Raw genomic sequence first — 17,064 nt, 5'->3', positions numbered from 1 at the left:
ATGAACCTCATGGAGGAACTGTCACCATACTGGTCTGACGCTCAGAGGGTCCCGGGTTCGATCCCCGGCCAGACAGAAATCTAAATGATGAATTTAGGTTTCTGTTTGTTTATTTCTGGGTGTTTGTGTATTTCTGGATTTTTGTTTTTTTTACTACAATTTTATTAACTCGACCTGTGTATGTAACGGAATCTTTGCACTCAATTTTTACCTACTTTGAACGGTCTGATTGATTTAAAATTTTGAACAATTATCAAAAACTGATGACAATAAATGATTTCAATAATTTTATCCCATTCTCCTCATCAGGATCAGGAATCAGGATTAACCTTGTGCAATTTTAGCGTGGTTTTTAATTTTTAAACTATAATTATTAATATTTATTACTTGAATTCAGTTAAAAGTTGTCATGCAATGATATATAATTAATTATTATTTTGTTTTTAATTACAGGCTCTGGTAAAACCTATATTGCAATACGACTCATCGAAAGATTTAAACATCAGCTGCAAAAACCATGGGGCCAAGGGGGCAAGAGAACATTTTTTTTGGTGAACACAGTTCCTTTGGCAAAACAGCAGGTAAGTTTGTTAGAATAAAAAGAAATCTAATTTATAATTAATGTAAATAAAACAATAATATTAAATATTTATAAGTAAAATATCAAAATAATTAAATGTTTGAATATATATTTTACAGTCTGGGGTTTCTTCTGAAAATTAAAATGGGTTTTCAACTCAGTCTATGTGTGGATTGGTAGATTTCACTCTCTCTGAGAATCTGCCTGAAAAACCTGTAAGATAAACGATCTTACAGGTTGTTCAGGCAGATTACTTTCTTGTAATAATTGATATATAATTCGAACATAATTTCGAAAATCTGAGGTGCGTATCCCTTACGTGTCCCACTGTTGGACACGGGTCTTCAGAGTGAGAGGAGAATAGACCATAGTCCAACTCACTAGCCCAGTGCGAATTAACTGTATGAGTGAAAAGCCGAATTGCAAACCACGGAAGCTAAAATCGCTCGTTTAGCCAAATAACTAACTGTAGGTAGCATTACACAAATTATTGTGAAGAATCCTACAGACCTGATTTGTAAAGTTGCAACTGTGAATGCTCTTACCTACTCTCATTTTGGTAAGAGACTCAACTCGCAGGATAATGAGTTAGTCGTGATAGTGGTTATATACCATCCATTATACATAAATCTAATCTCGTATAATGCAACAATAAATATATGTGAGAATAGAATTAAGTCTGAGAATGATTGTAGCAAAAAGTTATAAGAAACCGATGCCCGGTGCAAGGAGTAGGTGCCTACACAAGCGAAAACGGAGTAGATTATTGGGATAAAGCTAAATGGGACGAGGAAATGTCACAGCATCAGGTAAGATCATCAATTCTTCGGTTACGGTTTCAGATAGATTTTTATTTCGGATATTCGATAGTTTCGGTGGCAGTCAGCTCTGGAAGGTACTAAATTTTTAAGCAAATGTTATAGCAGACGATATAATAGCAGAGAGTCGATTATCCGGACCTCATTTATACGGATTTGTGATTATCCGGACTGTCAATCGCGATGAAGGACCCTTGTGGTTTATGGCCCTAGCAGACTACAGTAGCTTAGTAACTGCGATTGCGATGATGCTGAATCATGTTTTAGCGACTTGTTGTGTTCGGTGCCTTAGTCAAAAACGAGTGCTTAAGCCACTGCATTAACGTTTTATCGCGTTTTTCCGTTTAATTGCTACATCGAGCGCCAAAAATTGCTGCGATCGATGTTTAAATGTGTGTGGGGTGTAGCATTATATCGTTGCATCTAGCATCCAAAAAGCAACTCAATCTTCGGTCCCCGACGCTAAATGTAGCATGTCTACTAGGGTTATAAAGAAAGTTTTAAAAATAGGTTCTCTCCAAACATTTAATTATACAGATGTTCGATTCTCCTAATCTTATGGCAATAATTAGTCCGGTTCATCGAGTCTCTATAATATGTGTCGTAATATAGCGTTTAATTTATTTTTGCATTATACAGGGTGTCCCGTAAGTACCACTACAAACTTGGGGAGAACATAAATGAGGGTCTGACTTCTCTAAGAAAAAAAAAATACCTTAATAAAAGCATTACCTCTATTAAATCTAAATCATCTAAAAAAAATATGAAACAATCGATTTTGCAAAAAGGCGACACTTTTACTAAGGTATTTTTTCTCAGAGAGGTGTCTGACCTCTCCGAGAAAAACCTCACCATGTTCTCCCCAAGTTTGTCGTGGTACTTACGGGACACCCTGTATAATAGTCACTTGGATTATATGTACAAAGCTCATGTCAGATACCTGTAAATTAACACATGTGCCTTTTAATCTTTTCATGTAACCTAGATGCTTGTAACATCTTTTAATGAGTTGTAAAACGTATATTTATTTTTATGATAATTGTGATTTGTGATAACACAATTAATGTTTTATCACAAATAACTTTTTAAATATTTATTTCTTTTAAAAAACTGCTAGTAATAATATTAATACACATTAATATATTTTAGGTTGTTGTGATGACTAGCCAAATTTTGAACGACATGCTCACTCATGGCTACATAAACATTCGGGACATTAACCTAATAATATTTGACGAATGTCACCACGCAGTGGACGATCACCCGATGCGCGTCATAATGAAGAAATTTGAGAGTTGCCCACCTAGTGAACAGCCAAGAGTGCTTGGTAGGTATTTTAATATGGATGTAGCAAGTGAGCATGCAGTCCACCTAATGGTTAAAGCCTTCCAACGCTCATAGACATCTGTGATCAACCCCAGATAATGTTCCTACCTGAGGTTGGGTAGAGATGCACCGTTACCCCTGGGGACTAAGTTGGAATGTCGAGGATAACTAGTCTTCTTTCCTCTTCAAAGCGGAACACAGCAGCGCTTAACACTACTGTTATTATGTAGAAATAGGGGTAGCGATGGTGCTTCCAGAGTCTAATGACAAAGGGTTCTAATCTAACTCGTTCTGTTGGCAACCTATGACTTTCCGACTGCTGGACGGATCTCCTCATAGAAAGGGTTTTAGGCCATAGTCCGTCGAGCTGGCCAAGTGCGAATTTGTAGACTTCAGACGCTTTTGAGAACATTTTTTGAGAAATCTCAGGCGTGTCTGGGACTTGTACATCGGACCTCCTGACTAAGTGGTTATTCTTTCGCTACACATAAATATATAATTTTGAAGGTGGTAGCACCCTTGTGGTTCGACTCCGGCGGCACCGCCACACCTTCTGCCTAATAACAGCAGTGTTACGCGCTGCTGTGTTCCGTTTTGAAGGGTGTGGTAAGGGAGACGGACTTTTCTAAGGCGTTCCAGCTTAGTCCTCAGAGGTAACGGCGCATGTGTGGCCGACCTCAGGTAGGAGTATCTAATCCTATCTAAGGTTGATTACGGATGTCCATGGGCGGCAGTAGCCACTTACCATTAGTGGGACTGCATGCTCGTCTGCTACTCCTGTATTATAAAAAAAATATATATTTATATAAGTTGGGGCCGTGCGTGTGAAGCGACATACATAGTTATCGATACGAACTAATGAGTCATCACAAAGCAGTGTAGTTATATTCGTTCCAAATTAGAAGTAATGTACCTACTAACACAAGCACCTATCTTGTCAAATTGAACAACAATGTTGTAGCGTTTCTCGTAAATTATTATTTACATCAGCTATTTGTGGAGGAAAACAAAATTATACATTATCGATACCAATAATACGAAGCATATTGCCTGCCCAATACATTAATGCTATGGGCGATCTTTTAAAAGTCCGGGGCCAAATTTAAGTTGTTAAAGATGTCGCGGGCCTTTGAAATAGGTAGAGGGAAAAATGTTCTGTTCTTCTGGGAATTGATTTTTCCGCCCAATATTATTTTTGACCTAACTGCGGAGGGTGATGTTGTCTCATTCCTTGGCAAGCCCTAAAACCCCCCCGGTGACCGTCCTCGGTGCTGCGTAGAGGACTCCGGGATCTCCAAAGGAACGCGACCGGAGTCCTCGCAGCGCACTGCCCCGTCGGGCTCCGCCCAGATGAGATTGTATCACCACACCGTCTGGTGTATACGATGGAATGCAACCACACATACTGCCTTCCTTCCCGGAGTCGCTAGCCGGGGTTCGAGCTCCCACTCTTGCCGCCCGCAACCCCGGAAGCCCGCTTTTAGTCGCCTCTTACGACAGGCAGGGGATACCGTAGCCCTATTCTGGTCCCGGAACGACAGGGACATCCTTGGTAAGCCCTACGTCCTAAAGAACTTGACGGATTTTAACATGGGGTGTCGTTGAATTTGTCTAGATTGTGATAAAACATAGGCTACATTTGTAAGCTGTCGGGTTTTTTGTTTCCATAATATTTATGTTTATTCATGAATGTTTCAGGTTTGACCGCGACGCTTCTGAACGGTAATGTAAAATTGAATAAAGTGAACGACACACTGAGAGATTTGGAGACGACTTTCCACGCAACAATAGCGACAGTGAACGATTTGGGAGAAGTATTAACGTAATTTCCATTTTTTGTTTACTATACTTCTATGATAACATCGAAAAAACATCGGCTACCCTTTCGCCTCGGAAGTTCATTTATCGGCGCCTCTTATCATTTATTAAATATATGTCTATTGCCTTATCATAATTTAACTTTGTATATTGTTTTAAGCATCAATAATTTTATTATCCTTCTATTGCTAAAGCACACATTAAATATAAAATATAATAAGTAATTTAAATTAAAAATATATTTTAACAATAATATTAGGCAGAAAGAACTACGAAACCAATTTTTTATGTTTTCATAACATTGAAGCTTTAACCCAAGTGTAAAATATGTTATGAATATTTTTTTCCGTTTTATAGTTAATTTTCTAAATAACTGAACCGATGTTGGAGTAATGACGCGAAGAAAGAAGTTTGCAAAATTGATTAATATAAGTTTTTTTATAATATGAAACTAATCGCCAGCCGCATCCAGTCCCTTCGACCGAAACAAGAACGCTTCACACTAAAAATAGCTGTAGTGATAATACTTTGGTCGAGCCATACTGGTTATATCACTTTAAAAAGTGGCACAAAAAGTAATTATACCTCAATTAAAATTAGGGCCATTGCATGAGATATTAATTTCCAGAAACTCATTTATAATATAGGAGTAGCAGACGAGCATGCAGTCCATCTGATAGTAAGTAGCTACTGTGGCCCATGGATGTCTGTAATCTACCTGAGGTCGGCAACACTTCCGCCGCTACTCCTGAGGACTAAGCTGGAATGCTTAGGAAAAGTATCTCGTTTAGCACATTTAACATACTACATTAATTAGCTACATTTCTCCATGTGTTTTTAAATATTATTTTAGATATTCGACCAATCCTGTGGAATTAGTAGTACATTATAAAAGTCCACCTAGAACTGAGGCAGCCAACGTGGCCATCGAAATACTAACGGAATTACAAGATTTGGTATTGGATGTAAAATTGCCAGTCGCAAAACCTATGGATGTGAAATTGAAGAAATGGCAAAAGGATATATCATCTGATCCAAAAAAGGTATTAAACACTTCCATATACCCTTTTTCTATATAATTTATCTTTCAAAGTATCTTACATGTACATCAATGATGTTTGCTATTAGAAAATTTGTGTTAGTAAATAAATTGATTTTGGAAATGATAAGTATTCGAAACTTGTTTTTTACGATTCCAGATAGTGAAATCAGTAAAGAATATGATAGCTTCGATGATATTTCATATAGACGAAATGGGGGTATTCGGTGGATCTATTGCCATTGTCGCTTACATTATATTATTCGAGCGACTTAAGCGGAGAGCAGTCACTGCGGAGGAGGAAACTTTGTATAAGTTTACAATAATTCACTCTACTTGGTAAGTAATAAACAAACTCCTTATATACAAACGGCATTCGACTCCGGCGGCGTCACCGCCACACCTATTTCTGTCTCAAAACTTCAAGTCGATGATGCATTGGCGGTTCATCAACAACCCATTACTGTCCCACTGTTGGGCACGGGTCTCCTCTCATAATGAGAAGGATTAGGCCGCGCTGGCCAAGTGCGTATTGGTAGTCTTCACATACCTTTGAGTTTTTTTTTATAAATCTCTCAGGTATGCAGGTTTCCTCACTATGTTTTCCTTCACCGTTTAGCAAGTGATAATTAATTTCTAATACGCACATAACTTTGAAAAATCAGAGGTGCATGCCTGGGATTTGAACCTCGAACCCCTCGATCGAGAGGCTGAGTTTCTTAACCACTAGGCTATCACTGCATTGGCGGTTCTGGTGTGTCAAATGTTGATAGGCGATGGTGACTACTTCGCATTTGTTAATAATCAAAATCCTATTAAAACTGGATCAGTTGTGTTTGAGAAAGGACATACATAGTGGTCGAATAAAGAACTTCCTTTTTTTGATGTCGCATAAAAAACGCTGTATTATCGCTTGGTTTAATTATGAAAAAAATAAGGCAGAAGTAGTCCACGAGAAAAAATATAAAAGAAAAAAATACTATAATTAATAAGATTTGGCATTGATTTTTTACTTAATACTTAGTACTTGAAACCAGATTTCATAAAAGGAAATCGCCTTGCATTTGGCCAGTAACGTTATTTTTTTGGATTCTTATTAAACCTGTAATAACTCACGGTTTTTGTTTTTACAGGGCTAGAATGGTGTTACTCGAGTCAATGCAAGACGATACTGGATATATGAAGATTTTGAAACATTCATCAGAACAAATCATTAAATTGCTTAATATTTTGAAAGAGTATAATCCCGCAGTGTTTACTGCGCCTGGCGGTAAGTAATATTTCATCTAATTTTCTAAATAGGCCTCTTGAGTTCATTTTAGTTCCTCTAGTAAAGTCTGCGCCAAACTGCTAGTCCGCCCTGAAGTTGTTGCGAGCACGTGTGGTCATATATTCAGAGCGGACTACGCGGACTATACTTAAGGAATGTAAGTATCCTAGGAACTATGTGAGAGTTACCAGGTAGTGTTTTGATCCTGTAGTAGTATAAGAAATAATATTGTGGTTGACATGTAAGTGCCTCCATAGTGCCTTTACAAAATAATTACTAAACAGTATGTAACATAAAAAGTTATAGATCTATACTTGAATAGTAATAGTAAATAGGTAATAAGAAAAATGTTTGGGTAGGCCTTATTTTAGTAATACATTGAATAAACACTTAAATAACAACACACTAAAGTCATTTAATAAACATTCATCTCGTATATTATTAAATTAAGTAATATTAATTTATATATTATATCTTTCTTTCAGTTGAGTTAGTGGTTAACAAAAAAAGAAAACCGTTATCGGCGATCATATTTACTCAACAGAGATTTACGTCAAAAGTTTTGTATAACATTTTGAAGGAGGTTAAGGAAGTGAACCCGAAAGATTTTGGATTTTTAAAACACGATTTTGTCGTCGGTTTCAATGTGAACCCCTTCAATAATACGCGAGAGGAGCATTATACCAAAAAGCTTAGTCAGCAAGCGCTTTTGAAATTTGCAAACAAGTAAGTCATTGAAATTATTGTATTCCGCGCCAAACAGCTAGTCCGCTCTGAAGTTGTTGCAAGAGCAGGTGTAATCATACATTTTACTATGGGGACGCGATTCATTTCTATATTCAGAGCGGACTAGCAGTTTTACGCGAACTATACAATCATAAACAAATGTGCTACTGATACCCACGACCCTAATAGGCTCATCAGGTGGTCCTTTATGATTCGACTCTGGAGGCACTACAACCACATCTATTTCCACCTTATAGCCGAACGTCCACCGCCAGCTAAAATAAGTTAGTTTAGTTTGGCTCGCAAAGTTGAGCCAGTTTTTCATGTATGTGCGTCCATCGCAAACTATGCAATCTAAGCTAACTAAAATATCCCGACTCGGTCTTACTAACTTAGTTGTGTAGACCGATCCGAAGCTACGCGTACTAAGCTAATCCCCTCTCACCCCCTTCCGTTACCCCTCTGACGTCTTTCGCTAGTGTGTGATCATTAAAACGTAGTGATTATATTCTCTTTGGTGATCATGCGCAGGCAGCGAAACACGTATTTTTAGCATGGATGGAGTTATTTATTGAGTACGTCAAGCAGTATCCTATATTGTATAATCCAGAGGCAAAAAACTACTGTGATGCAAATATAAAAGAAGGTATATGGAGAACAATAGTGGACGAAATGAAAAACCCGGAAATCAAAGATGGTAAATTTTTAAATGGTAATGGTAATAACGGTAAACTTGACACTCCAGTACAAACTGATTATCACTAACGTAGTTTTATCTTATTTTTCGGTGGACGAACAACAATTTGTTAGTTTAGTTTAGCTTATTTCAGTGAGCTTAGTTTCTAATTATTTTAGCTGGCGGTGGACGTTCGGCTTATAACAGCAGTGTTAGACGTTTAGATAGTAAAAACAGTTATGTAACTTTTATTGATGAGAAAGTTATTTATGTGCTGATATCAACTTGTTCTAGGGATTTGAACTGTTTAATATCAACATCGGTGATAGAAGAAGGGGTAGATATACCACAGTGCTTACTTGTGGTACGCTATGATCCACCGTTGGAATACCGATCGTATATACAAAGCAAAGGTAAGTGAGTTTATACTAATATAAACTATTATTATTAACAGTAATATAAACTTTTACATCTATACATATTAATAAAATTGGAGTGTCTGTTTTTAATATTGAAATAACCACCTTTTACTGCATGCATATGAATATACATACGGAACATACACCAAAATAACTTTTTTTTTTAATTTTTGTGTCTGTTTGTGCTGGCTAATCTCTGAAATGGCTGAACCGATTTTGATGAGACTTTTATTGGCAGGTAGCTGATGTAATAAGGAGTAACTTAGGCTACTTGTATTTTAGAACTAGCTGTGCTGGGCAGAGCTAGTTTTAGCGTTACAAGTATTAACACTTAATAATACGTGTGAAATAATACTTTGACCGGATTTATATTTGTAGGTCGCGCAAGAAGTCAAGACGCAAACTACATTATGTTAGTCAACGAACAAAACAGGGAAAAGTTTAAAGGTCAATTTATAAAGTTTCAACAAACAGAGCAATATATACATTCAGTGAGTATTATCTATACTTCTATACTAATATTATAAAGAGGAAAACTTTGTTTGTTTTTTTGATTGTAATGAATAGGCTCAAAAACTACTGGACGGATTTTAAAAATTCTTTCACCACGAAAGAACGAAAGCTACATTATCCACAAGTAACATAGGATATATTTTATATGAAGTTTATTTGATAAATAGATTTTGAGGCGATACAAAGTTTGGCGGGTCAGCTAGTATTTAATATTGTTATAAACACATGCTTTATTTTGTTGATGATTATTGAATTGAAATGTGGAATAATCTGCAATTTATAGGCATTGTAAATTTATTGTAATTTTGTTGTAATGGAATATTAAAGTGCAGTTTTCTAAGCAAAACAATATAAACAGCTTATTGGAATGACGTTTGAAATATTTTGAAATTATTGTCTGTTGGTTATTGTACATAATTTTTCACCAAAAGAAAGAGGTTACTTGTTCGACGCTCATATTAAACTTCGTTACGTCGTGAGCTATGTATGACGAATATTGAAATATAATCGTTTTCTTTTGCCTTCTTCGGAACCATGTCATTGTGTTTAAGTTACATTTGACTGATTTTGATTTGATTTATATTTCGTGATTATTTTCTTTTTAAACAGATCTTGGTCGGAAACACGGATGACCGGGTGGCTCCTACTGAAGACGATATACAAGAAACATTGTATGAAGAGGATGACATACCTCCCTATATCACAGAATATGGCAGTGAGTATCAATACATGGGTTGTTCTAAGTTAGTCCTCGGGTAGTAGTTACATGTGTTATCTGGCTTATATTAAGTGTAATTATATAAACTCTTGTTACGGAAACACTACAAAGACATGTCGACTTCAGTAGGCATTGGGTGTGGCCTTAATAAGGAAAGGTCTAACAGTGTACATATATCTAAACATAAATGGAGATCTTGTAGGAAATAACTGTAATGGTGAAAGAAAACATCGCGAGGTAACCTACGCACCTGAAAGTTGTTTAAAAAATGTTCTAAAAGATCTTTAAAGTCTGTCTTTTCGTACGTAGCCCGTGCGGTAAACTATGACCTAAACTCCTTTAACTATGTGAGGAAATTCACATAGTGATAGTAATGGGTTGACGTCGACTAACACCTTTATTATTCTTTTATGCAATACACTATTCCGATACTGTGTTCTGTAACACCCACCCATAAACCTACTTAATTTACAGATCATTTGTCATCATTGTCAGCCATAAGCCTCCTGAACCGCTACTGTTCAAGTTTGCCGCGCGACAAGTTCACCCTCATTACCGCTATGTGGATCCTAGAGAAGCGATTGGACAAGAACCTTATAACTATCATGATGCCGATCGCATGTCCCGTGAAAGAACCCATTGAGGTATGTTTAGAAAAATATATAATTATGTAATATATTGAAAAATAAAAAAGTACACAAAGCCGAACGGAGAACCTCCTCCTTTACGAAGTCGGTTAAAAGGAAGAACGCGACAAAACATTATACGGTAAATTTCGACAAAATCTGGAATCATTTGTTTTAAGGTTAAATAGACTAATGGAATGTGATACGGACTGAATGGAGTGCGGTTTCGTTAAAATAAATATTTACGTTCATAATCTGTAAATAAATAAATAAATAAACGCTTTCTACACTCACAGCCCCACTAGGATTCCCTGTCGTGGGTGCCATGAACACACATAGATAAACACCCAGACCCAGACAGAAATCTAAACTCATCATTTAGATATCTGTCTGGCCGGGGATCGAACCCGGGACCCTTGCGCGTCAGGCCGGTATGGTGGCCGCTCCGCATCACGGCTGTAAAGTATGATATTTTGGACTTAGCTCATTTACACATTAAGCTGTAATTGTTTGCTTGTCAGTGTTGTCGTAGAGCAATAATATACAGGTCTGTGAATGCTATATTTGAATTATAAATTAGCATTGCAGATATTTTTGTTTTTCATTTTTGTATATTTGTCAATTTTGTAAACAAGTTCTTTTTTCATTGTATAGTTGAATTTATTATGTTTAATTTTTAGTAACTGTAAATATATAGAGTCCTCGAATAAAATGTTTATGCATTGGAGATGGTTACAGCTATCCAATGTTAATGATACAAATCTATCAATATCAATATATAACTCAAAGGTGACTGACTGACATAGTGATCTATCAACGCATAGCCCAAAGCACTGGACGGATCGGGCTGAAATTTAGCATGCAGGTAGATGTTATGACGTAGGCATCCGCTAAGAAAGGATTTTGATCAATTTTACCCCCAAGGGGATAAAATAGGGGATGAAAATATGACTTCGTAACCCGAGCGAAGCCGCGGGCAAAAGCTTGTGTAGCATATAACTTGCAAACTACGTATCACTTTGCTATTTCTAACGAAACATAACTATTATTTGTAATAATTTAATGTTTCACAGGGCACACCTTACGATCTCTTGAAAACAGCAAAGCGTTCGGCGGCATTGAATGCGTGCATCCAGCTTCATAAGAGAGGGGAATTAGATCCCGTGACATTATTGCCGAAGCAATATGCGTAAGTAAGAACATGTATTAGCTGTACTGTACTGGTGGTAAAACCATAGATAAGTATAGATATCTCACCGCCTTGTAATTGAAGGAAGCCATTAAATGGCTTAAACGGCTGACACTTCTGTCAGCCATTTAATGGCTGTCATGGTATAATTTACGCGGAACAATACCGACATGCGCAGTTAAGTGGTGCAAAAAGCACGAAATCGAAGAAAAAGTACGGAGAAATATCGTTTCATTCGTAAATGATCTAAAAACTACATTTTTTAATATTTTTCAAACACGAAAATAGATGACAGTGACCATTTCAATTGTCAAAACTGGTTACATTTTCTTGTTAGGAGTGAATAATCTTTACCAATCTATGGGTAGAACCCTTTGAGGTTCGACTCCGGCGGTACCACCGCCACACCTATTTCTTCCTAATTATAGAAGTGTTAAGCGCTGCTGTGCTTCAGTTTGAAGGGTGTGATAAGGGAGACATATGTTTCCGAGGCATTCCAGCTTAGTCCTCAAGTGTCAAAGTCAAAGCTTATCTAAGGTTAATTGCAGATGTCCACGGACAGCAGTAGCCACTTACCATCAGATGGACTGCATGCTCCTCTGCTACTCCTATATTATAAAAAATTCTATGTATGAGTATGGTTATTAGGGTATTTTTGGTGGCATAATGTTACATGGGCTTATCTATTTACGATGTTTTTAATATTTGGAACACTCCCGTTGATCTAAACAAATGGGCATGATGACAGTATTGAAAAATCGAAGAATAAATGATTTACTTAAAAACAATATGTTAAAAGCATTCTCAAAAATAGCCCAGTTTTAATAAAAACTTTAGGATTCATTATATTTTCAATAAAATAAAAGTATAAAATAATGCAGTCCGCCATCTTGTCTAAAACGCTAATCGGGGCAAAATGACGTCATTTTTTTGGCGTGTCACCGTATTGCTTGAACTTTTCTATGGGATATTGAAGCGTGACGTCACTCGCGGACGCTATGACACCCGTGAGCGTTTTCGCGCTTAATTCAAAATTTGTTTTTAAAAAGCTTATGTTTCCGTTAATTCTGAATTTATAGCCGAAATAATACGATTTTTGGAATCAGTAGACATGTGCCTGCATTATAAAAGGGGACTTCAAAATTTGTCATCATGCCCATTGTAAAAAATAATGTAAAAATAAACAATATTTCCTCCTCTCATATCCATTTTATCTAAACTCTCATTTAATGGACGTCGTACTAGTTTACGATGTGATTTATGTATGATCTTAAACATTTCTTAACTGGTCCTACAATGTATTTTTAAGTAAAGAAGAGTATAGAGACATTAGGGGGAACAAACTCCTTTTCGAGAGGAAGGTTGTAAATTTACATACATTTTTTTTACAGGAAAGTCGACTTCGATATACCCGAAGTAAAGAATTGTTTCCCCAATTGGCCGGCATACGAATATGAAGAGGAAGGTGCACCTAAACCGGGCACCAAACGTTATGTCCGGAAACATAAGAAACAAGTAAGTAATGAAGATATATTTACAGAAAATTTGAGTAATGAAGATATAATTACAATACTTATAAATAATATTTAAAAAATATTAGGTATTTCGAATATAAAAAAGTAAAAAATTCAAATCAGATTTTTAATATTCTATTTAATACAGTTGATGTTGATGAACATTAAATTTTATTTAGTACTTTTTAATTTTCATTTTCCATTAATTTACAATAATTTTAGTTTCCAGTATATCTCAGAGGTCCAAAATCCTGGAAGAACGAAAACAGGTTTTCTCTACATCTTGTACATTTAAAACCTGCTTTCCCAAGGCCGACGGACAGTCGAGAAGCCGCCCTCTACGATTTGCTTACAAGAAGCGAAGGTTTTGGTTTCCTGACTGCGTGCCCTTTACCTCCGTTATGCAAATTTCCGCTGTTCCTAACGATTGGTGAAGTGATAACTAGCATCCAAGTTAACTACGCCGTCGTATCTGTTGTTCCGAAATTGTTTAATCTTGTCAAACAGTAAGTTGATAATAGACACACAGACACAAAACAAATTCGAAATAGAAATGTAAGAAAACAGGTGTAAGTAAAATTATACGTGTATTTAATAACCGCAAATCAATAAGGACTATAATATGATTAACCGTCAAAATTCCCTGATTCGGTAAACGAGTTTGACAACTAGGTATGCTTAAATTTAATAGTTGTTCCAAAAATAGTATATTTCAGTATCACACTAATTCTAGTTTATTTTTTTGTGTTTTGACTGTTAACTGTCAATATAACATCGAATTTAATATTTTATTTTCTAAGGTATTTTAAATAAGTTACTTATTAGAAATAAAAAAAAATCTACTGGTTTGCAGCAAAGATACAATGTATAATATGTTACCATATTAAATAAAATATGGTGTCTCAAAGTGGGCGATTACACCCCGTTGTGACTATTGGGACGGTGGTAAAATAATTTGAGGGCGATTGCATTTTTCTAATGTATTAAACTTAAAACAAACATACTAACTTAAATTGATTCTTTCTTATTTCAGTCGTGAATGACTGACTTTTTAAAAACACCTTGCTTAATAATTTTGGGTAGTGTGAGAAATGAAATAAGTTCACCGAATCATGGATTTTAGGATACAAGTTATTAAGATGTGATTGCGGAAAGATATTTTGTTGAGCTTATATTCATACATAATAATATCAAACCAAATAATGCTGCAACTATGCTTGTAAATAGCGGAATAAACTAATATGTTCACCTGAAATAAATCATTTTCTCTCTAAAAAAAACGGCGACAAAAATAAATAGGTATCAGTTAACTGCATATTTACACATTCACAATCACACATTCACACACAAAATACACATTATTCATGAAATGCATAAATTATTAACATAATTAGTTTTGATAAATTCTTAAATGCTACAAACATTTAAGAATTTATGAAAATGTTTAAATGCTACAAAATTGCGAAAATGCTAGAAATATAATATAATCTATATAAAACAGTATAGTATTTTTAACAATCAATTATTATTTTACGTAATAATTTGTACACTTACTCATTGAGTAACAGATTGTTGAGAAAGTCTTGTAGCAAAATGAGGAAAGAAATTTATAGATTCTCTATTTCTATTACTATAATTTTATTTGGAATTTTATTATTGTACAATTCTACACCATATTTTTGCACTTTGGCAGTGTACCTTGAACGCTGACATTTATTCTGTTATCCGTGTAGATGAAAAGTGGTACACCATTTTCGCTCATAACCCAATTTTGTAGTCCTTCTAATTTGCTTTTTCTAAGCGTTACACGTCTATCCATTTGTAGGTCATAGTAAAATTGGACATACTTAAACGAAAAGGATCCAATCCATATGAAGTCATATTGTGGATGGGATCCTTTTCGTGTAACTACGTCCAATTGTACGCAACAAAAATATAGACCACACGCAATTTTTATAACAATTCAATAAAAAATTGTATAAGACTTAATTTTCTCAATTTTTAGATTCCATTACTTCATATTTAACGAAGTGTTGGACGTGGCGAAGGAATTCGTTGTGTTCGATGGAACAGAAAATGGACTCTATGTCGTTCCTATAAAAAAGAAACCCGACTATGATATAGATTGGGAAACTATTCAGAGATTTAAAGAGATTAGAGGACCCCAAATACCCTCGTTGGAAGTAAGTATAATACATAATGATGCGTAGAATATTAGCTTTAGTCACAGTTTCCAGGTGAGGATCGTATTTCGGTTTGAAGGGGGTAGTAGGAAGGGTGGTAAGGGAGACTTTTATACGATGCTTTCCAACTTAGTCCTCAGGAGTAGCAAGGCATCTGTAGCCGACCTCAGACTCTAATCTAATCTGGGTTTGATTATAGATTAGCTTGGGCGGCAGTGTCCATTTATTATCAAGGCAAGCATGCTCGTTTAAAAAAATAATAGTTCGCTATCGATCTAGTTTTTACTGCTGCTAATAATTCATTAAATTATAAATTCAACGCTTTCTACATTCACAGCCCCACACTAGTATTCCCTGTATCGTGGGTGCCATAGACACACACGGAGATAAATACACAAAAACCCTGACCCAGTAACAGAAACCTAAATTCAACATTTAGATTTCTGTCTGGCCGGGGATCGAACCCGGGACCCTGCGTGTCAGACCGGTATGGTGACCGCTCCGCCACGGGGGACGTCGCGTTTTTGCATACAATGTTTTTAAATTTGTATAAAGGAAAGCGGTTCTGTGTTTAACTGTTGTTAATGTTGCAGGAACGTATGTCACTAAATGTCTCCACTGAGGAATATCAATATACAGTCGTGACACCCTGGTACAGAGGAGAAATTTGCCGCGACAGGTAACTGTTATTATTATAATAGGATTATATTCATTATTTTGTAGCTTCATATACTTAAGTCGTACATAAGTTATATATGATTTAAAACTAATGTCATGTATGTTATAGAATGTAAATATCGCAAGTATCGTATCCTGATAATTAGTCATCATCATCAACAACTATCACTGTCCCACTCCTGGGCACGGGTCTCCTCTCAGAATGAGAAGGATCAGGCCTTAGTCCACCGCGCTGGCCAAGTGCGAAATGGTAGACTTCACATACCTTTGAAAACTTTTTTTTAAGATTTCTCTGGTATGCATTCCTCACGATATTTTCCTTCGCTGTTTAAGCAAGTGATAATTAATTTCTAATACGCAAATAACTTTGAAAAATCCGAAGTGCGTGCCGGTATTTGAACATCTGACCCGTCGATCAAGAAGCCGAGTTTCTTAACTACTAGGCTATCACTGATAATGAGTGTAAAATTATTTTCATTTTGTACATGAAATGAATTAATATATAAGTTTATTGCAGGTACATAGTGTCAAACGTGCTAGAGCACATGACTCCCATGTCACACTTCAGCGAAGCGTTTCCGACCTTCGAAATGTACTACCAGACTAAGTATAACGTGGAGATCTTGGGTTGCAAACATCAACCTTTACTTGAGGTATGGTAGTTGTATCTATTTCTAAGTTAATAAATAACACTCCTATAGTATAGTAGTATACAGGGTGAATTTTTCAAATAGGCCTTCAGGGCCAAATCCGAAACTATATGTATTTTCTTAAAATTGAGGCTTTTCCTTTAGTTTGTCATTTATCATTACTTCCCAGATTTTGATCCTTATAAGCAACACTATCAAATAGTGGAATAATATAAAGGTGTATTTTTTTCAAAATGAACTCGTTCGAATCCCTTCTAGGGAAAAAATATTTTAAAAAAGTATTGATGCTGTTTTAGTTTTTATCAAAATCGGCCTCGTAAC

At 35.9% G+C, this 17,064-nt stretch overlaps 1 protein-coding gene across 1 annotated transcript in view; it reads left to right on the top strand.

Annotated features, from left to right (window-relative positions):
- The window catches only part of dcr-2 (dicer-2), a 41,002-nt gene that overhangs the window by 2,019 nt on the left and 21,919 nt on the right, over nt 1–17,064 (top strand). The window contains exons 3-20 of the mRNA XM_073076552.1: nt 454–581; nt 1,276–1,389; nt 2,548–2,725; nt 4,423–4,546; nt 5,396–5,585; nt 5,742–5,920; nt 6,715–6,851; nt 7,337–7,577; nt 8,548–8,666; nt 9,051–9,163; nt 9,795–9,900; nt 10,378–10,547; nt 11,603–11,718; nt 13,110–13,233; nt 13,455–13,738; nt 15,238–15,415; nt 16,009–16,094; nt 16,611–16,746. Coding sequence (XP_072932653.1) covers nt 454–581; nt 1,276–1,389; nt 2,548–2,725; nt 4,423–4,546; nt 5,396–5,585; nt 5,742–5,920; nt 6,715–6,851; nt 7,337–7,577; nt 8,548–8,666; nt 9,051–9,163; nt 9,795–9,900; nt 10,378–10,547; nt 11,603–11,718; nt 13,110–13,233; nt 13,455–13,738; nt 15,238–15,415; nt 16,009–16,094; nt 16,611–16,746 — 2,723 coding nt within the window. The remainder of the gene's footprint in view (nt 1–453; nt 582–1,275; nt 1,390–2,547; nt 2,726–4,422; nt 4,547–5,395; nt 5,586–5,741; nt 5,921–6,714; nt 6,852–7,336; nt 7,578–8,547; nt 8,667–9,050; nt 9,164–9,794; nt 9,901–10,377; nt 10,548–11,602; nt 11,719–13,109; nt 13,234–13,454; nt 13,739–15,237; nt 15,416–16,008; nt 16,095–16,610; nt 16,747–17,064) is intronic.

This window comes from Epargyreus clarus, unplaced genomic scaffold (assembly GCF_041222505.1).
Source record: "Epargyreus clarus isolate Ecla_fem2 unplaced genomic scaffold, WU_Ecla_fem_2.2 ptg000009l, whole genome shotgun sequence".
NCBI classification, from domain to species: Eukaryota; Metazoa; Arthropoda; class Insecta; order Lepidoptera; family Hesperiidae; genus Epargyreus; species Epargyreus clarus.
This window is presented reverse-complemented; position numbering and strand designations above follow the sequence as displayed.